General features: G+C 43.0%; 1 protein-coding gene across 1 annotated transcript in view; it reads right to left on the bottom strand.

Annotated features, from left to right (window-relative positions):
- Positions 1–22,500, bottom strand: part of LOC143127268 (receptor-type tyrosine-protein phosphatase delta) — a 214,043-nt gene that overhangs the window by 59,482 nt on the left and 132,061 nt on the right. Inside the window, exons 6-18 of the mRNA XM_076288658.1 lie at positions 19,322–19,432; positions 17,764–17,775; positions 14,038–14,307; positions 11,262–11,843; positions 10,588–10,733; positions 9,903–10,047; positions 7,660–7,965; positions 6,462–6,655; positions 5,141–5,167; positions 4,036–4,153; positions 1,988–2,575; positions 1,059–1,159; positions 284–540 (exon numbers count right to left, since the gene is read on the bottom strand). Of these exons, the coding sequence (XP_076144773.1) occupies positions 284–540; positions 1,059–1,159; positions 1,988–2,575; positions 4,036–4,153; positions 5,141–5,167; positions 6,462–6,655; positions 7,660–7,965; positions 9,903–10,047; positions 10,588–10,733; positions 11,262–11,843; positions 14,038–14,307; positions 17,764–17,775; positions 19,322–19,432 (2,857 nt within the window). The remainder of the gene's footprint in view (positions 1–283; positions 541–1,058; positions 1,160–1,987; positions 2,576–4,035; positions 4,154–5,140; positions 5,168–6,461; positions 6,656–7,659; positions 7,966–9,902; positions 10,048–10,587; positions 10,734–11,261; positions 11,844–14,037; positions 14,308–17,763; positions 17,776–19,321; positions 19,433–22,500) is intronic.

The following is a 22,500-nucleotide window of genomic DNA, read 5'->3' as shown; positions in this document are numbered from 1 at the left end:
ACTAACCTGTCGTTTTGATATTTTAACCCATCAGTCTTTGTGTATATGAAGAAACGATTACAAGATAGGATAACGCTACAAAAAAACATCAAGAGCCCTCAGAACCAACTGACTGATTACCTGTGTGTGTGTGTGTGTGTGTGTGTGTGTGTGTGTGTCTTTCATGTCATGTTCACCAAAAAATCCATTGTAGTATTTGCCTGTGTGTGTGTGTGTGTGTGTGTGTGTGTGTGTGTGTGTGTGTGTTTCCTTCTCACAAAGCCTACCAGCGCCACACACTCACCTGACTTTCTCGGCGGTCTGCACCGTGGGCAGCTGCACGGTGACCATGCCGTCGGAGTTGGTCTTGCCCACCAGCGTGGGCTTGGTGCGTAGGATGTCCGGCGCCGTCATGGCCGTCACGCGGTGCTGCAGCCCGCCGGCACTGTTGCCACGGTTGGTCAGCAGGAAGGAGTACTGGGTCTCCGGCTGGAGGTTGGTGATCAGCTTCTGGGTGAGACGGCCGTCCACCTCCACGCTCTGGCCATTGTCGTAGAGGATCTGCAGAGGGAGGGACGAAGGGTGGGTGAGGGCATCCACATGGGGATTGCTCAAGGCTGATGCTGTCTTTATTCATTATGGCCAGCTATTCTGTTCAATGAAACAGCGTTTATATCAAAAACATGGACGCTTTACAATGTCATGAACTTAAAAGAGAGGAATGCCACCTGTACAAACCATAGGAAGATCATAGAGTTTCTGCAGGAAAAATATGAGAGTGACCTTGGCCCATACTTTAAGTCTGATCATACTGACCATGTACTGCTTTATGATGCGTAGAGAATAAAAAACATGCTAAACTGGAACTTGTGAGATCCCAAGTCATATGGTCATATTATTTCCAAGTTCAAACCAAAAATCAAATAAAATGGCGTGACCTCTGACATTATGCAATCATAATAATGTAAACCTTCATCTTATGCATTAAGGTAATGATCAATGCATTGAAACCTGCACTTTCATTTTTTCATTTTTTTTTTTTTTCAGGATACGCACTCCCGTGCTCTCCCGTGACTTACGGTGAACGGTTGAGCGGCGTTGTAGTTGTCGGGAATGTCCCACGTCAGCAGCACCGAGGTCTTCGTGGCAGCTTTCACATGGAAATTTTTTGCAAACACTGCTAAAAGAAAGGGGGGTGCGGATGATTTAGACACAAGAACAACGTACAGGGGTGGGGGGGGGGGGAGGAAGAAAGGGAGGAGCAGCACACCACGTATCCCACACTGCACTGCTTACTGTACTTCATCACACCCAGAGTCGGCTGGATGGTGGGCTGCTTCGCTGGGTGGGGCGGGTGGGTGGTTGGCGTAACCCAAGTCTTACCTTTGCCCCTCCTCATCCAGTGCCTTTCACCTCAGTCACTATCTCCTACTGACTGACTTCCTTACCTGGATTGAATAGGCCGGCGTCCGTTTGGGTGTTTTGGATCCAACTGACTGGACTTACAGAGTATATACCAAGACCTTATAAGACCAAGACCGTATGACAAGTCTATTTACTTGTGTTTACTGTACTTGTGTTTTTTTTATTTTTTTATTATTATTATTTTATATCTTTACGATTGCTTGGAATAAACAAAAATGAAAACCAAGACAACAAACTAATTTCATAATAGAGCTAGCTCCTGATTCCACCTCTCTAATAAACCCCTCGACTTATGGAAAGCTGCTGAACTGAACTGAGATGGAGCACAGACAGTTGAAGAAGAAGGACATGCCATCGCGTCGGTGGCGGAGAAGAAGAGGAGACGAAGAGGTCAGCGATGTGTTGACACTTTGGGGTTTTTTGGGCAATTTTTGCAGGAAGCGGTTTGCACGAGGGCATTTATTTTTTTGTTGTTGCTCTGCTTTTGGGGTGGGAAAAAGAGGTGGTGGAGGTGGTGGTGGTGTTGTTGTTGGTGGTGGTGTTGGTGGTGGTGGTTCAGGAGCGGGGAAACGGGGTTTCCTACCTTGATCGACGGGCTGTGTTCTGAACTGGACACTGGGGCTATACGGGCCAGGGCCCTTGCTGGTGAAGGCACACATTTTGATATCGTACGTAGTGTCGGCGCGCAGGCCGTCCAGCGTGACGGTGGACTCGGGAGCCTTGATGAAGAGCTCGGACGGGCTCTGCGGGCTGTTGATGTCCTTGTACTGCAGCGCGTACCTCGCGATGGCGCCGTTGCGCTCGGCCAGCAGCACTGGCCGCCAGCTCACCTGGATGGTGGTGGCGGTGGCCGCCTCGGCGGCGATGGACTGCGGGTAGCCGCTGGGCACGTCCTCGGACGTGCTGATCTCCTTGACCGTCTCCTCCCCGAAGCCCACCTTGTTGCGGGCGGACAGGCGGAAGACGTACGAGGCGCCCTTGTGGATCTCCTTGGTGGTGTAATGGTTCTCGCGTTCGGGGAACTCGATGACGGTCAGCGGCTCCACGTCCTTGCGGCCGAAGCGCAGGCGGTAGCCGAGGAGGGTGCCATGCGTGTTGGGTGGCGGATGCCACTGGAGAAGGGCCGTGCCCATATTGGTGGCACTCACCATAAGGCGCGGGCGCTCGGGAACTGGACGAGAGAGAGAGGGACACAAGAGAGAGGGGGACAAAAAAACATAATATGTGAATATATGAACAAATAAGCTAATGCATGAAGAAGAAAGAAAGAAAGAAAGAAAGAAAGAAAGAAAGAAAGAAAATGTATTGGTGGAATGTATATTTATTTTGAACTATTGTAATTCATATCATTAAATGACAATGAAGGCATACAGTATGACCTAGCGTTCATGGGCTTCGGAAAAACTTTCTCCGAGTGAAAACATCATCATTCCGCGTCATTCACGTCACTTAATGTGTGAGTCAGAGGTCGGAAACTGACTCACACATTAAGTGAAAGAAAGAAATTTGAGAAAAACATATGAAATATAATGTGGATATTTTCCATTATGGCATAGAATATACAGTGTCCCTGTCTCTTAAGTGTGCATATTAAATGCATACTATATACCATTAATGACAATACCATTAACTGCCCATGGTTGACACTGAGATGATGAAGTCCCTTCATCACATGATCAGGTCAAATTAACATCTTCACTTGCATTTCTACCATAATAAACCACTGAGTAGAAACTCTATCTAGCTTAATAAGAACGTGGGTAGGGAGAAGTTGAGTGCCACGGCCAGGGTCAAACAGTGGAGTTCAATAACTTATTCTGTGGCTGTAATTACAGAGCTAATGCTATGATGGCTTTCGCGGAGCAGACGAAACGTGATTACTTCAGTGGCTGTCTCAATGTCGTTAAGCACGCCACCAATCAAGCCTTCCTCATTTCACCTCCCGAAGCCATCAATGAAAACAATGCATTTCAGCCAACCATTACACGAACAATAACACCAAGCCTGCCATGTCCATTTAGTGATTTTCTTCAACCTCCCTTCAGCCCAGTCTCTGACACTAACTTCCATCAGCTTCCCCCTCTCTCTTTGTGTGGGTCTCCATGTCATTGTGCTCGCTGAGTGGAATTGCTGTCATAATTGAGAAAACGATTAAAGCAGCTGTCTAATATTGGATTGGGGATATGTGTGTGTATGTCTCTGTGTGTGTGTGTGTGTGTGTGTGTGTGTGTGTGTGTGTGTGTGTGGGAGGGGTGGAATGCTGGGGCAACACTCAGCTTGACATACTAATTGCGGGTCCATCTATGGAGGAATGGTCAATAGTATCAATGTGTCAGATAAAAAGGGTCACATCTATGTCCTTCTATGCCCTCTATGTCCAATTTAAAATACACAGATTAGACTGGGGGAAGGTTTTTTTTAAGGTGCAGTATGTAACATTGCTTCATTGGAAAAATATTTGTTGAGTGGACCCCCCCCCCCCCCGCCCCTTTTAACTTCAACAAACAAACAACAAAACAAACAACAAACAAACAAACAAACAACAAAACAAACAACAAACAAACAACAAAACAAACAACAAACAAACAACAAAACAAACAACAAACAAACAGAGTAGGCCAGCTATCCTACCTGCACCCATGGTGGTGACCAGCTTGGGCTTACTACGGGCCCCATCGCCCTTAGTGGTGTAGGCAGCTACGGTGACAGAGTATGTGGTCTCAGCCAGCAGGTCAACAAGGACCATCTCCTGTGGAACACAAGCAGGGTTAGGAGGGGACTCATGATGAACGCGCATGTGTGTGTGTGTGTGTGTGTGTGTGTGTGTGTGTGTGTGTGTGTGTGTGTGTGTGTGTGTGTGTGTGTGTGTGTGGGTGTGTGTGTGTGCTTGAACATTCATACTTTGTTAGGGACTACATCATGAAGTGGGTTAGGCAAGCATTTCAAACAGTGTTGCTATTTTTACAACACAGCTCACTCAGTGGTCCTTTTTTGAGGTCTCACAAATAACGTCAACTATACATATAACAGGCTTGAATACTGTGACAATGGAATGTTTTTTTCTTTTTTTTTCAAAATGGGTGAAAAAATGGGTGATCCTTCCCACAACCTCCCTCCTCTTGATTGATCGATTGCACTGCATGATTCACTGAGTGCAGTATGTTGTGCTAGTCAGCTAAAAGAACAAAGCAATACACAACTCCTGAAACTATCATGCTGACTAACGTTATGTTAGTTTACTTTTGTTGTTTTTAACACAAAGGACCCTACTTTCAATCAAAGATTCAATGACGAGCAAAGCGCAAATTCTAAGGTCTAAATGATGTTAATTTAAAAACCTGACAACATTTATTTGCTAAATTTCTACCCCGAGCAAGATCCTATAATACACAAACATCTGTGGGTCCTCAATGCTCCTACATGACACCCAATAGTGCTAGATCATGCACAAAACACTCTGCTTGTTTCATGACTGACTTTGCCACCTTGCTTACCATTTAAATACGGACCCCAAAGAGTAAAGAGAGAAACTCCCAATAAAGGGGGTCAATAAAGTATCTACCTATCTATCTATCTGTCTGTCTGTCTGTCTGTCTGTCTGTCTGTCTGTCTGTCTGTCTATCTGTCTATCTGTCTGTATAGTAACGGACAGTGTGAATATGTATAATATGTTTATCCTTATGCATGCGTGTAGGTGGGAAAATCATATTCAAAACACACATCAAGAGTTACTCACATGTTCGGTGGAATCATCATATTCCCACTGACCATGATTGGAGAGGTGGAGCAGCGGGGGTGGGTGGGTCGGCGGGGGGGGGGGGGGGGGGGCAGAAAAAGAAGACAACAAATAAACACAAGGCAAGTTACAAAATCAACAATCAAAAAAAAAAAAAAAACAATGATGAGAAACAAAGCTAAAAAATTCAGATCAAATGAAACAGGAGGAGATCATTATTTTGGAAAGTGCTGTGCTACATTTTACCGTTTTTTTATGGTTCTGCAAAGCAGGAGTTAAGTGTTGCAATAGCATGCACTGTGCTAAATAGTGTACTTCACAACGACAATTGCAAGACTTGCATCTGGATCTACAGTATTTTCAAATAAATGAAACAACAGAAAACAGCATTTGTATTGTGGCTTTGGCCCATTACTCTTGATAAGAAGTCATTTCAATTTCACGTTGAAGCCGTGCTATGCAAGAAAAGACTAGAATGCTTCAAATAGCTCGCCAGAGAGCAATCGTAAAATTATGTGTATGTGTGTGCATATCTTTCCAGCCTAATTTGCCACATCCCTTGTAAAATGCAATCAAGCCGTGCTCAGTAACACGAGCAGATTCCATCACGGTTCCCATTTCTTTGCATTTACATCATGTCGACGTGGCCAAGCAGGTGACAGCTCGAGGTAATGAGAACGTCCAAAGGCGTACGCATAGGAGCAGCTCGCTATCCTTTCTATTTCATCAATGCAGTGTTATTTTCATTTCCCAATCCCACCCTCATCCCACAGAAATGGAGAGAAGATTTTCCTCTGCTTTCAATTCCCCCCCCCCCCCCCCCCCCACCACCACCACCTTCATTGTTAATCAAAGGAGTAACTTTTCACCCTGCTGTTGAGATTAGCAAGGGGATGTCTATCATGGTGACTATAAACAGACCAAAACAACAACAAAAACAAAACAAAGAAAAACAAAGAAAAACAGAGGAAGAAGAGAGATAGACAGATATATATATATACATATATAGAGAGGGAGAGAGAGAGAGACAGATGGAGAAAGAGAGACAAAGTTAGAGAGAGAGAGACAGAGGCCGAGACAGAGAGTGAAAGACAGATGGAGAAAGAGAGACAGAGTTAGAGAGATAGAGAGAGAGAGAGAGAGTGAGAGAGAGAGAGAGAGAGAGAGAGAGAGAGAGAGACAGAGGCCGAGAGAGAGAGTGAAAGACAGATGGAGAAAGAGAGACAGAGTTAGAGAGATAGAGAGAGAGAGAGAGTGAGAGAGAGAGAGAGAGAGCGAGAGAGAGAGAGAGTAGATGTGAGACGAATGTGAGAGCACCTACCTGAGCATCGTCTATCAGGATGTCCTTGATAATTGGCTGTCCCATGGCCTCCCCATTTAGCATCCTGACATAGTGCACCTGGTATCCGCGGATCTGCCCGTGCTGCCTGTTGGACACTGGTGAGCGCCACGTCACTTTTACTGACGTGGAGTTGACGGGCTCCACCTCAACTTTGCGTGGGGGGCCACTGGGCACTGGAGGAACCATGGGAGGATAGAAAGAGACAGGTCAGGATTACAGAGCCCACGCGCCCCCACCCTTATGCTACACCCCCCTCCTGGAAGCCCAACTCCCAAGAGCCAAAACGCAGCAGTGAAAAAAGAAAAGCAAAAAATATCTACAAAAGGGTAGGATACTGTAACGAGTACTGTATGACATTGATATTTCAACAATGGCAAGGGAAAAAAAAATCTAAGCAACCCCAAAAAAAGTCTTACCACTGACTCATGTTTTGCTTTTTTTAAAGACATTAAAAAATGGTAGTAGTGGATTAAAAACATGGAATAAAAATGTATTTGGTAAAATAGACAAAAAGGAGCCAAAATAGAGGCGCTTCAAAAAAATTTTTGAAGCACCATCAAAGAATTTGGCTATGAAGGCGTTTGGAAAAAAAGTGAAACAAAAAAAGGGAAAAAAAGAGAAAATGCTACCATGGGCCATTCCTTCCATAGAGTATGATTCCCACTGTCGAATAACTGGGCAAGTTTCAGAGGCATGTTTCAAACAGTCCAATTAGGGAAAATCTAGCAAAAAAATGAAGAAAAAAAATCTTCATAAAAAAATTCTTAAGTGTAAAAAAAACGCTTCAAAAATGACAGTTGGGAGAGTTGGAAGAGTTTAAGGCCAGACAGAGCCAGACATTGGTTGCGGGGGGAAAAAAATGCCATATCATGTGTTGAAACTGACTTCTTCAATGACAGCACTGGTAAAAATGTCAAAAATTGTGTTTACAAAAAAAAAAAGCTCTCTATAGACCTTGGGGTCCAGGTTAGTACTAAACGATAATAAAGCAAGATAAAAGTAGCACTGTAGCTGTTAAAAAAGTAGGGGATGCAAGTTAAAAGGGGTAGTTTGCTGAGGGAGGATTCAGACTGGTGTTAAGACTGGCAGAGTGTGGGAGGTTGGGTGCTGCTAGCAGTGTTTGGAAAGGGCATTTGGGGCAGGTTTGCAGAGGGGCAAGCAGGCAAGTAGGACATACCATCCTCCTCTGTTCGGATGAGTTGGGGCAAGCTTTCGGGGCCCTGCCCTACGTCAGTGTGTGCGGTCACGGTCACGCGGTACTCTGTCCATTTTTCCAAGTTTTCCAAGAGGTACTGGGTGGATTCCGGGGGAATGTCCGAGATTTGCCTTGGGGCCAAGTCTTCTCCCTCTGTGGCGCCGTACTGGATGGTGTACTTGGTAATGATTCCGTTTTGAAGTTCCATGGGGGGTGGCCGCCAACTTACCAGAATGTTGGTGGAACTCTGGCTAGAGCACTTGACATCCTGAGGTGGAGCTGAGGGTTCTGATTGGAGGGTTGGGTTGAATCCAGCAAAAGTTTGCCATTTGATTGGATGAGCCATTTCCGGGTTGGGATATAAATATTTGATTTGATTGTTTGTTCGTTTGTTTGTTTTTTTTCAAGGTGGGATTCAGAGAGGGGTTGAAGTGGCAGATTTTTTGTTGTTGTTTGTTTGAGGTAAGGATGATGGTGGGAACGCACAAACACAAAAGAAAAAAGGAGAAGGGAAAATAAATGGATAATAAAATGAAGACAAAACACAAGGACCAAACTCATGTGTTAAGCAAAATGGTGTTTGACAAAAAACAAGGTTTCACATATTAGGATGGAGAAAAATGTCAAAGACCAACAACTTGGATTTCCAATGGAGATCAACAGAATAAACTCACATGTTGAAAATGTATGGATGAGATGAAACCTTCACAATATAAAACCTACCTTTACCTACGTTTCTGTATATCTAAATTATCCTACTACTACAAATACCCTACATAATATAACTTAATATAATTCTAAATAAACCCATTAGTGACTAATTTTAAATCAGAACATTTTTATAACCCAAATCAAAAAGAAAATATTATTTGAATATACAAATTACAAATAGTTCAAACATTTTTTTTTCCAAGCAGTTACCATCAATCCAAAACCATAAAGGTTGATGTTATCAGCTCTCTTAGAGTTGAAAATGTAATGTTGCTCACCAACCTTTCCGAAGCCTGTTGGTTTGTGGTAAAAGCCTGCTAGCACGACAAGAGACTGCTCCGAGGAAGCAAGACTGAAGTGTAACACTCTCAAGGCTACATCATGCAAATGCTAATAGCTAACCTGTGTCACATTCCCACTATGGTGCATACTGTTAGCATCTTGCATGGGCTTTACCTACCGCCATCGGCAAACTTGACTGCTGGATCTAGTTCTAGTGCTGATACTTACTTACCTGTTTGTCTATCACCTTTGCATTACTACAGACGACCCCAGGTTTATATTCAAATGTGTCAAAATATCAATGAAAGATCTTTGTAAATTAACTTTTTTTTGCTTAAGAGTGTTTCCAAATAGAAATTGATTGTCGTCTGTGAATGTCCTAGGCATAAAGCTGAGGTCCTCTTAGTGAAATATGTTGGTTTACAGTCACTGCATTTTGCGTTTGAGCTTGCCACAACTATTTACTTAGTTTCATTTTGGCACCAAGAAACCAGGGGGGAAAAGAGTGCAGTTGATTACTTCACTACAACACTGTTTCAGTTCATTACAGCGGCCCCTTTGAATAGATGCAGAAAGCCCAATCGCAATATGTGAGCAGGGTATTGTGGCTGACATTGGATGTCAAAAGACAAGGCTCTTTTTTTCGTGATAGGCTGATTTCGCCCTTTCCCTAATCAAATGGAAGAGTGTCAGATCATTGTAGGAGAGCGAATGAATAATTCAAGCCTTTGTTATTGGTCCGTGTCAAAGATCTAACTCGTCAAAAAAGCAGCAGCAACAGCAGACTGGATGCCGGAGTAAATGAAGTGACCTTGTCGATTGACTTCTCCTCACCATGGCCACTGGCGGCGTCCACACACACACACACCAACACACACCCTGCTCAGAGTGAGCGTGGTGTGCGGGCCGTACGACCTTCAAACGCCTGGGTCTGGCCCAAGACGCTTCAAAGTGATTCCATTTTCGAAAACACCAGCCCGTCTGGTTTCCTACTCATTAGCTTAGTCCAGAACTAGTGCCATTTTAGGGCTATTAAATGCTTTCAAACATGGAACCTAATATAATATAATATAATATAATATAATATAATATAATATAATATAATATAATATAATATAATACAATATAATATCATATAATATCATATAATTTTTTATTGTTAGTATTTTGTAATAGTTTTCTGTCTGCTCTGCCTGTATTGGTCGACGTCTGAGCGGTGGAAGGACACCTACGTGTCTGGGGCGTCTCAGCTGAGATCTCATTGGTGTAGGCTCCCACGCCGTGTTTGCTGCGTGCCGCTAACTGGAACGTGTAGGTGCTGAAGGGCTTCAAGTCCTTCAGCAGGTAGGTGGCCGTGGGCTCAAAGCTCACCCGCTTCTAGAGGAAGAGGGAAGAAAAATGAGAAAGGGATCGCAGACCTTACAAGTCAACAAGACCTCTAATTGTATTCATTGTTTGAATGTCTTTGCTATGAGGTTGAAGTCAGTATGCTGATAAATAAATGCTTCAGGGGTGTGTGTGTGGGAGGGGTGGGGTGCTAGTCTCACGCAATAACATTTTCTAAGATTAAGGCTAAGGCCAGCAACAAAACTAGAACTGCTAGTATTATTGCAAATTGTGTATTTTTGATTCATTATGTTTGATAAAATGTGAATGCATAATATATGCTGAAATGCACATTATCTTAATGTTACAAATAAAAGTGCATTTCCAACTGGACCTCCAATTTTTTTGCTTGACTTAACACTTTTATCCCGTCTTTATTGTGAGGCTGCATTCGGTATAGATATAGGTAAAAAATGGTAAATGGCAAAAGTGGGTGGTAAATATAATTTAGAGAGCATCTTTCAGTGGGGTCACAGGCTGGTTAATGGCCTTATTGTTTCAAGATGTGTGGAGAGCGAATCAATGACATGCCTCTTCTTTCTCATCCTTCTTCCTGTACAGCAGCTCATATCCCATAATTTGATTGTCCTGTCCATTCTGAGAGGGCGCTACCCAAGACAGCAGGACACTTGTCTCAGACTTAGCCTCCGCCTTGAAGTCCGTCGGCTGGGATGGAACTGAAAGAGAATAAGAAAAAAAAGAGAAAAATAATTGAGTTGAAAGGATATACAGTTTAACTGGTAGCCACATGGCTGCTGATTTCTTTTTATTATGAATTGAAATGCATGCACTGTCGTTTCTTGCGAATCAAATCGGGCATTACACAAAGGCCGTACTGCAGGCAGAGGAAACTTGGCGATGCACTGCGCTGCGCTTGGAGATTACAATTGTTTACGGCTGTGGTCAAAATGAAAAGAGCCATTTATTTTTTCTCAGCTCAGTGTGAGTGAAAGAAAGAAAATGATAGAGAAGGAAAGAAAAAAAAGAAATAGAGGGGGAATTAGAAAAAAAAAACAGACACAGTGTGAGAAAAATAAATAAAGCAAGAAAGAAAGAAAGAAAGAAAGAAAGAAAGAAAGAAAGACATACTGTAGCAAGAGCGAGAGAGAGGTGAGAGAAGAAGAGAAAGGTACTGTAGACTGAGTGAGGCGGAGAGAAAGAGAGGAAATAAAACAGGGATACACCTGCAAGGCTGTTGACCTCACCTCCTGTCTTGGTGATAATCTGTAGGTCAGAGGACAGTGGTCCGTCTCCCACTGACGTGTAGGCCAGCACCTTGATGTAGTATGTCTTGTTTGGTGTCAGATTTTGGATGGTGAGGAAGTTGGAGGCCCGGACTATCTGCTTCTCCCACTGGTTGACCTGCTGCGTGGGCTCGCTGGTGTAGTAGACCCGGTAGCCCATGATCTGACCGTTGGCCTCCTCGGGCTCGTCCCAGTGGATGATGGCCGTGGTGCCGCTAAGCATGCGGCCTCGGACCTGCCGTGGCGCCGTGCTGGGCGCCTGCTCGGCCGTCTTGGCCTCGATGGCGTCGCTGGACGGCCCGCGGCCGATGTTGTTGACCGCCACCACGCGGAACTCGTAGTCGGAGTATGGGCTGAGACCGCCGACGCTGTAGCGGGTGGTGGCCACGCCGTCAATCTCCTTGTAAGGGTCCTCGGAGTTCTTGGACTTGTGCTGGATGATGTAGTAGGAGACGGGCTCTGGGTTGCCAGAGTCCCAGGTGAGGGTGATGCTGGTCGCCGTGCGTTCAGTTACCACGGGGACCCCTGGAGGCTTGGGTAGAGCTGGAGAATCAAAGAATAAGAAAAACAATATATTATTTATTAATGAATCTAGCTTTTATCCAAAGCGAATTACAGAGACCAATAGCAGAGACAATCCCCCTAGAGGTTAAGTGCTTTGGTCTGGAGCACAATGATGGAACTTTCTAGCTTTCTAGCTACATCTTGGTAGCCCAGTTCTTTAGTTAGTACACCACCACTGCCCAAAAGACAGGATCAGATGTACCGTTGGCACCAAATAAATACAATAATCAACAGACCATTTAATGCAAAGGTGAAAAAAACGATGTTCTCATATTGAAACTGATAAGGAATAGCTATGCAGGCCCATTCGGCAGCTTTACATTCTAAAAAGCTGCATTCAGAATGGCTACAGCAGCAAAGCTGCTACTGGGTAAAACTATCAAGGGTTTAGACACCATTCCTAGTCAATGCATGTGCTGAAGAAATCTATGGCTGTGCTTTGCTAATGTACTATACAAATTACTCCAAAACAAGCAAACTTTTGTTTATTTCTACTTTCATGGTGAACACAAATGTAAATGCATTGCATGGGCAGAAAAATAAATAAAAATCTGTTTCTGTACATTAGTTTAATTTTACAAATGGGTGTGAGACTAAATGCAACAAATGTTTCAACCCAAAACACACTTCCTTTAATCATTCCTAAACCTGTGTTGTCTGGGTGATCATAAAACAGCACTGCTCGATAAGCCCAGCGGTGCAGCTTTCACTTCAAAGGAACATTAAAGAAAAGCATGGGCTGGAATAACATGGCGGGGCTAACGTGGTGACAGTTAAATTAGCATTCCTACATCATGTACTGCCTGTATGCTCCCGGGAAAATGTTTTCACCAAAGGTCGTAGCATGGAGCGCTCCCTTTTCTCGACAGCCAGAACGAGAGAGAGAGACACAGAGCTATGGGCACACCCTTCACGCGCTCGCTATGTAAATGGAAAAAAAAAAAACAAAAAAAAAACAGAAGAAGCAGACACCAACGGCTTGTGCGGTTCCCTCAGCGACCACCTCAGACAGGCAAGCCGTGGCATCTCTCTTGGTTTAGCACCGCTTTTCAATTATTCACAGGCCTTCAATTTACTGCTTTAATTTCCACAAACAACATAATGGTCCGTGTGAGATAGGAGGTCTGAGCGCTCGCTTGCCTCACAGGGCCATCTCACAGTGGCTGCTTGTGAGAGCGTTGGGTATATTTTGACTCCAATCTCCTCTTGTTATGTCTTCAGCAGGCAGGGAAACATGAGACATAGAGTGGGAGTGGGAAGAGAACGGCAGAACGTTCCGTAGTTTGCTGACTGCCAAGGAAAGCGCCGAGGCATTAACCTTTCATCCGAAGCACATCGACGTCTTTGTAAAGTATGAAAGTGATATCAAATGAAAACAATAATAAGAACTAAAATAAATAAAAAGGAAAGAAAAGAAAACACAAGACTAAACAGACTAAACATTGCTTTGATTCCTTTCGGCCTGCTGAGATCAGACTGCATGCATTTTGAAAGGTAAGAGCTTCAGCGCTAACGGCGCTAACGCCTTGCCTCTGTGGAAGCATTGTTAGCTTAGCCGCTTCACAAACACAGGGCCTTCTTGGCAGTGGCCGCTGTTCCCTAACAGTAAAAGCCTTTTTTCAAGCGTGCCAAACCCAAGCTCGTAACAAATTGAACAGGCAGATGGGGGATCTGTGTAGAAACGTTTGAAGTGACGGAAATGGCCTCTCCTACAGAGGACAATCTTGTGGCGTGAAGATCTAATTCTTACACTCAAAGGTTTTCTGCCACTATTTTTGATCAAAAAAAGCTACCTTCATGTGCAAAAGCCCATCCAGCCATGTTGTATCACATCCAGAGTGAGTCAGGTGAATTCTCAGATCGATCTGAACATCAACTTCTGATCTGAACATCAACTGAACATCTGAACAACATGCCTTATCAATTTATTTCAACTATCGCTATTGCTAGCAGAAACACCTTTGCATTGTGTGAAAGGACTAAATGTTTTTATCGAATCTTGTCAAAGGGTATTTCAAGAAACAATTTGAAAACTCAACTTATAAGATTTATTTTGGAGTAGGCTACAGAGACAACCTGAAGGAGTTCACAAAACTAAACAACCTGAAGGAGTGTCTTGGTTGAGATCCCATCCAGATGGACAAAACGTAATTCACATCAGTAGGCCTAGTACCTTTGACAGTGATCTGAGCCATGGCCTCGATGACGCCCAGTGTGGACATGGCGACGCAGGTGTAGTTGGCCGACTGCACCACGTCGGTGAGCTCCAGCACGTTGCGGCCGATGGGCATGTCGTCCTCTGGGGTCAGGTCCTCGGAGCCCAGCATCCACTTGACGTAGGGCATGGGTGAGCCCACCGCCACGCACGTAATGTTGACGCTGCCGCCCGGCATTATTTCGCTGTCCGTCGGAGGGATGGAGAAGCGAGGGGGAACCCGACGCACTGGAGAGGAAGAGAGACACAGCGCAGGCGACAGTGACGCAACAACTCCAGAAGGAGGTGGGGAGCATTCAGCACCCAGAAATGTAATGTGTGTGTCAGACAATAGCAAATCATACTTAAATCCTAAATGGAGAATGCAAGAACTTCACGTCATGTCTCTTACTGTATAATACATTATGATTATGTTAGCTTGATATTCACGTCTATATCTTATACATTATAGTTTATATGATAATAGCTCCACAATTACATTGTTTACTAGCAAAATGTTATTTAATAATATTAAATTATCAATTCATGTACTGTATACTTAGCCATGATAGTCTGATGGGAGTTAAGAATGACATCTTTCAATCACATACACTCATACATCGTCCAAGGGGTGGATTCAAGATTGTAACTAGCTACAAGATCACAAACACCATGCACATACGAGGGCACCAGGTACACAGGCTGAGAGGACCAATCACAAAGAGGTTGTAAACTGGAGGTTCAACAGCATACCACAGTTGTTAGGGGCGACTCACAACTTCAATGCTGCAGACTTCCAGTTGATGTGAGGATAACGCTCAGACGTATCGTCACATCAAACACACAGAGAATAAATATGTGTGTCCTCCCCCCCCCACCTCAGCATCACAAAGCACAGGAGAGGGGGGAGGGGGGGGGTCAGCCCCCATGACAGCAGCATAACACACGTGAGAGAGAGAGAGCAACTTTGTGGTTGTAGCTTCTCTGACTCGTTCCAAAAAGTGGTCACAGTCTCAAAGACTTTTGAATGCCCAAATGAATAAAGAATCAACATGTCTAAATAAAGAATAATAATAATAATTAAAATAAAATCACACGATTAATGAAAATGAAATGAAAAATGAAAAATAGCAAAAAAACAAAACATATGATACATGATGGACGGATAATTTAAATACATAACATGTGCATATGAAGATAGAACATCTTATCCAGGCAGGACGTGCGACAGGCAGTCTGTCATGCACAGCAAACACACAGCAGAACTTGGTCAGGCAGGCAGACACATTTGGGACCCAGAGAGAGGAGAGACATCATAACCACACAGGGAGGAGAGAAGAGTTAAAACAGAGAGAAAACAGAGAAGCAAGAGAGCAATGAGGAAAGAGAAGGAAAACAGAGAGAGAGAGAGAGAGAGAGAGAGAGAGAGAGAGAGAGAGAGAGAGAGAGAGAGAGAGAGAGAGAGAGAGAGAGAGAGAGAGCAAGTCAACGCCACCAGGGTTACTGTAGATTGCAAGGGTTGGGTTGCATGGAAACAAACAGGGGGGGCATCTACTAAAACTCTGGGTTGCCAAGGCGTGCCCAGGGCTCCGTGACTGGCATCACTGTGGGGGATATGCCCTGCAGGGCGACGGAACACGGGGTGCCATGGCGAAGAGGAAGAGGGAGTGAGACAGAGGGTAAACAGACTGGAGATGAGGACCTGATGGGGCAAGCTTTGTTTACTCGGATTAGCTCCAGGAGAGGTGGTTGTCCTAGCAACAATAAAAAGAGGGGCAAATGAAAGGCTAGATAACAGCCAAACTGCTGGCCAGGAGAGAGAGGGTTGGAAAGGGAAAGGGGGACAGAGAGAGGGAGATAGAGAGAGAGAGAGCGGGGGAGGGGGAGGAAGGAATGGCTGCCAGTGGTCCTGCTTTTGGTACTCAGCACAGGGGTGGGGTGGGGGTCCCAGGAGCTTTTGCATTCTGGGATACCGTTCAAGGATAGTCATGGGTCAGCCCTCGAGTCCTGGATGAGTTTTTCGGTGGCACTTCTCTCTTTTAGTTTATGGTTTTGCCCTAGTCTGAACCGCGCGGTGAGATTAATCACCAGAACGCTTGGTGGGTTAACCTCTGCTGCTGGTTTCGTGAAGAGAGAGGCTCTTTCCGCGCGGGATCATTTTTAATTAAAATTACATGGGCCTCTGTGTGCCTGCACTGCTCACCCCGATGAGCTTGGACTAATTTCATGTCGACAGGCTTATCCTCGCTTTTTTTTTTTATTTCACGCCAACGTGGTGTTTGTCTATTAACGTGATGGACTGAAGACACTGACATCTCCAAAAACACGTCTCATTATTGTTTGGTGGTGCTGAAGTGGAAGACTTGTGCTTGCTTTTGGATTAAAAAAAGGAAAACCATAAGTTTTATTTTAATTACTGGAGATGATATACCAGTTTTTTGTCTTCTGTTCCTTTTATAGAGAGAGAGAGAGAGAGAAGGGGAAAAAGATAACTCCCTGCATTATTAAGTACAACTTTCCTCTCCCATTTTTTTCTTCTCATATTTAATTAATTTCCAATTGAATCACATTCCCCAAAGACATAATGTTACCCTATTCGTTTAAATATCATTACATTTGTCAAGTCTGGCGGATGACGCGGGAAATACATCATTCTTTCATTAGATTCCCATTAAGCGCTTGGGAGAAGGTGTCGAGGGAGAGAGAGGAAGACAGAGAGAGAGAGAGAGAGAGAGAGAGAGACTCTTTCAGAGTGCATATTGATAGGTATGTGCATTGTGTACATCTGTCAGCATTTACTCACTATGACTGAGAAGGTAGAATTTACAAAAATGATTAAGAAGTCTCAGTAGTGGCAACTCAGCATGGCAATTTCAGTCTGCAATCGCTGATTTAGAGTTCTGACTTGATATCATTTGATTTGCTTTGTATAGCCTAGAATTACCAAGCACTAAGTGATTATTTGTTGATGTCTTTGGGATCAGATACAGTTCAGATGTGCGGAGATCAATTCTGACATAAATCTTTAATTATCCGACTCCTTGAGGAGGTGTATGGGAAGATCAGAGAGAATCAGAGCTACATTGGAATGAAGAACAAACTCCTTCATCTTTTTTTTCTGTTTTGAGATAAGGGACATGATACCGTGGAGCGCTACAATGTCCAACGACCCAGCTGGCACATGGGGCGTGGCTGAGTAACGAAGCAGGATCACTGACAACTTGGAAGTTCTCCATGGAAGGTTAGAAGGCAGTGTGCAGCTCTCAGCTCCAGCATTAGACAGATCACCATGCAAACCCCTCCACCCAGACCCATCCCGCCCTTAGATACAGAATGCACATTCTCATTCTCATAGTATTACATGCACCACTTTTTAGACACTCAGGCATCAGATAAACATATCAGGAAACAAGGGGGGGAGAAGGCATTCTCTACTCCACAACATATAGGGGGAAAAAAACATATCAGGCTTTCTCTAATGATGTGAAAACATAACGGAACAAAATGTACAAAAAAAAAACATCAAGAAATAAACACCGACGCGACTTTGAACAAACATACATGTACAGCTACATTCATTTCGTTTTGTATTCTCTGTGAGCGTTTGTGTGACTCTCAAGCTTCCTGTCTAAGTTGTTTGTTTGTCTGTTTGCTTGTTATAGTGGTTTGTTTTAGTGAGTTGTTAGAAAGTAAAAACACACCAACCTTCTCGCAGCTCTGAGGGATTGTAGGGAGTTTGATGCAGAACACAATGAAATGAGAAACAGGAGAAAAACAGGGAAAACACAGAGAGAGTAAAAAGGCCATGTTCAAGGTCAAGGTCAAACCGCTTAGCAGAGAAGGAAAAACAAAAACATCTCTTTTCTTCCGTTTTCTCACATGGAGGGTAAAAGAAAAATAACCTCTATCGCCATCACAACAACTGGTCAAAGATGGCTGCCCCTCACACTACGCTAAGTAAAGCCATATATGAGTTTATGACTAATGGAGAACATTTAACGTTACATGTTTCAGAAGTTTATATTAAAAATTCTGTGAAAACTATACAGTACATTTATAATTCTGTCCCAGTCTCTAGGTTATACTTTTGTGGAACACTGTTATTTTGCTTTAATTCGGTCAATTTGATCATTTTGTTTAAATCTAATTAAGATATCTTTGGTGATACTGGAAATAAACATGTGTGATTTCAGAATTGCTGATTGCTTAAGTTTATTTGAAATAGCAATAAACTGGGACGGAATCATATAGGAAATATAGTAAATTACATATATAAAGAAATACCTGCAGTAAGGTCATTTATTAACTTAATATAACATTTAATACACATGAAATAATTTAGTGGAGGAGTTTGTACAATGACCTTCATAATATAAATTACATTATTATCAAATTACCTCATTCCTCACCATTTCCATGGTACAATATGATGTCCTTACATTTTTACAGCACTCTTTTAGAATAGTACTTTTATTTTAAAGTGGTGATATTTATAGGACAATAAAGACACTGAGTTGCAAGCCAATGCATCTCCTCAACTAATAAAATATAATATATTATGCATTTCACATTACACCTAAACTGCACTGAAAACTCTGGCTGATCTAGTCATAAACATCTTTGCTTATGTTCAAATCAATATTGCAGTTAATATCTGTTTAATATTACTAGTTAAAATGTGTCAGATAATACTATAAATGTCTATCAGATACTACTAAGTTAACTTCCTTTTAAAACCTTTTTAACCAAAAACAATGACTCTTTTAACTCAAATGGACCCTCCATTGGAGGAAGAGAGAAAAAAAGAAGAGAGAAAATAAATGTCATCAAATCAGTCAGGGCCGCTGCTGGGATAGACCAGGAGAATGGCCATGGGGGTTTGGGGGGTGCACCCCTTCACCCCTAGGCCTCAAGGTTACAGGTCAAAGGTTAAGGTTAAAGGTCATTAGTCACACTCCAGGCAACCAAGTCATAAGATTCAGGAAAACCCAACGGAAATCGAAACCAAAACAAAATCAAATCAAATGTGCACAGGTTTGTCACAACAAACAGGTTCCAATCAGTGCAAGGAAGACACTGCAAAATGCAACAGACAATACTTACAAACATAAGCTCCTTCTGTACCGCTTCACTTAAGACTCCTCCATCTTTAATGCTTAATTAGCTAGATGATAACTCTTTGTCAGTTTTTTTTACAACCCAGAATGTTCTACTGATTCCTTTCTCACAGTAGAGATTCCGAGCGGCACCTCTCGGCTCCTACCTCTGACGTATAAGTTAGCCGGGGCGGAGTAGCGGGTGCCATCGTTGTTGGTGGCCACACATTCGTACTTCCCCTGGTCCGACTCCTCGCTCAGCTCGATCTGGAGGGCTCCTAGGTGAGAACAGAAGGCACGGTGGGGGCACCAGGGGTTAGAGGTCATCGCCATTGGCAACAGGGACAATCAACTTCTCCTCATCTCACCCCCCCCCCTTTTTTTCTAGCCACGAGTGGAGGAAGTGTTTCGCCACCCTACTGTACTTGCTGTTAATGTCTGCTAAGCTTCTGCAGTTTAGATTCATTAACTTTCAATAAAGGGCCGGTGGTGACTGGCAGTCTAAGCCTGAAATCCTTTTAATATACCGCTGATTAAAAAAGCATCTTCTACGGAGCCTTCTACACTTTGGCTTAACCTATATGAAGAGGCAAAGCATGTCTCGTATAGATAGATGGCTCAGACGATAATAATAGGGGCAAAAGAGGATAAATCGCCCCACCGAGTCACTAGGATGCTCACAGTTTCCGTCGAAGAGCATAGCTTAGGCCTTGAAATCCCTACTGCAGTACTTTTGATCCCCTGTCTTCTTCAGGCCTGGCGTTTCAAGGAGAAATTGATCTCTAACATTATTTCAAATTTAGACCACTAACAAATTTGCACTACGGTGTGAATATGTTGTCTCAGTGTGTCGTTATCCAAGGAAGTACAAATCATTTTGATCTGTTTAGTGCTCATCCCTTATAATGTTTACTGCTGTATTAGTATTTTAACGTCACAACCAGGCCTGTAGAAAGGTTTGGGAAAGCACTGACAATAGACATTTGGTTGTTTTACGGAAAACCATCCATTGCTTCATCAAATTACATATTGCACGTCACGATGATGGAAAAAAGGACACATACATGTTGCAGGGTTTCTCTAAGGCCTTAATCTGTAAGGCCAGCATTACATCACATCAAAACTACATGATGTAATTTTAGGGAATTGTTATATTTGTATAACTATTGCCTGAAAAATTATGATGGTCGTATTTCTCTTGTCTCTATTTAGAGATGTTTTAACAGTTTTAAGGATGGGGCTAGCCCTGCAATATACAACATTTCACTGGACTTGTTTACATGGAAATGAGTGAGACTGCTTCGGGGAAGCATGAGTCAAACAAAAGAGGTTTACAATATACAAAAGCAGCATAACAAGGGGGGAACAATTAAAAGTAAATAAATTTCAAGTTATGAAATTTAGCATATCCAATCACAGAGATCAATTGTCAATAGGGGGGGAATGGCTAATTAAAAACGGGTTAAAAAATGCAGCATTTACAAAAAATGTATATTAAAAATTGCTGCTGGAATACGAGGGGAAAAATGTGTCATAGAGGCATAATGATTATTGAGACCAATATATTACCCTCTGGAACAAAATATTTGACATGCAAATCTCTCCAAAGAACAAGAAACGTATGTCGGTACAACTTACAACCTTTTGACAACCCTTAGCTGAAAAATAAAATGCAATTGTATTAGATGTCAAAATTCAAAATGGCCTGAGCCAACAAGAAATTCACCCGACCACTGCCATAGGTTCCATAAGCTAGAAGGGACACCCATAAAAATCCACCAATGGGATTAGCAGTGGGGTGTCACATGACTCGAAAGGGGGGAAAAATCACTTAATCATAAACCAACTCCGAACTCCTTGTCACTCGTCAAAAATGACAAAACACACTCTGCCAGCATGATCCTTTAGTCTTTCCCCAAACCCTGAAGAATAAAAATAACAAAAATGTCAAAAAAGCAAATGTAGCCTTCAACCCAACAAAATCAAGAATAAAAATACAGGTGTGAAAGAAGAAAAAAGCACCGTAGTAAACTTTATCAAAAAAGTAGTTGTTTGGGCTTTTTTTGAGAAGGTTACAGGTAGAGGAAAGTGAATAGAGTAGAGGAGTAAAAAAAAGTTGGCAAAGACAGAAAGAAGTTCTTTGGAAGTGTAAAAATAAAAATAATAATAATTTAAAAAGTGGCAGAGAAGAGGGCCATGGTGTCTTCTGACCCCCTGAACACCTCCTGGGTCATCTGCGCTTATGCTAGTGCTGAACAAGACCAGCTAAGGGGGAAAAATGTTTGGTTGTTTTAGTTGGACAAAAAGAGGGACACATGAGTAATCGCTATGGCCAAAAAGAAAACAAAAAATGAAAAGTGGGGGGAAAAATAGAAGTAGGGGAGGAAAAAAAAGAAAAAACAAAACACGTCATTGGATATGCTTCATTGTGTAGCAGTAAGCATATCGCAAGTAAGCGGTACTTAAAATGAAAGAAAACAAACCGAACCGAGAAAAGCTACTTGAACCGAAAAACAAACATAATTATCAAGGAAAAATAAAAGGGAAAAAAAAAGCATGGGGACTTGGATGGATAGACCAAAATGGAACGAATAGACAGAACGTAAATGAAGGAAGAAAAAAAAAAGAAGAGATTGGAATAGGTTGATTAGAAAAGTAATGAGATTTGGGGAGAGAGGGGGGAGTTTGGGGGGGGGGGGGGTGAGAAGACGGGCTGAAGACATGGAGACGAGCGGGGTGGATGGAATGGGTAGACAGCAAGAATGAATTTTTGTTTTTTTTTCATTCTGTGAACGTCAGTTCAGCACTCTTACCTCTTATTGGTGTACCACCTGGGTGGATAATATGAATGCAAATAAGATTAGAAAGAAGAAGCATTAGTACGAGGAGAAAGAGGCTGGGGGCTTTGGAAGAAGAATTCAATTAGATTTTAACAGAGTACGTAAATAAAGGTACTACAGGGAAAGGGGAGAGATAGAAAGAGAGATAGAGAGAGGGAGAGAGAGAGATGTAGAAGAAGAGATTGATTGATTCTACTGGCAAAGAACAGGTATAATCAAAGGTAGATAGCACAGGAAGCAGTTTGGCAGGTCAAAGAGCAACTTTGTACAGTGGTTTAACACAGGGAAGGTGGGAAAGCGCCATGTGCTTGTCACAATTTTGCTTCAGATGTTTCTCTTTGTGCAGATGTTGCAGAATTGGCGTGATTTTTGGAAACCAGTTGCTTCGGGGGAAGGGCAGAAGTGGTTGGTTATGAGAGGGCAGGGAGAGGGAGGCGGAGGAGGTTTATTTGACCCTTCGGCCCAACCCAGGAAAAGCAGGAGAACTGATCTCGCCCCAAGGATTT

The sequence above is a fragment of the Alosa pseudoharengus genome, unplaced genomic scaffold (genome assembly GCF_046254945.1).
Source record: "Alosa pseudoharengus isolate Yale_2024_CS ecotype anadromous, Long Island Sound unplaced genomic scaffold, YU_APseudo_1.1 YU_APseudo_1.1_scf_17, whole genome shotgun sequence".
Lineage (NCBI taxonomy): Eukaryota > Metazoa > Chordata > Actinopteri > Clupeiformes > Clupeidae > Alosa > Alosa pseudoharengus.
This window is presented reverse-complemented; position numbering and strand designations above follow the sequence as displayed.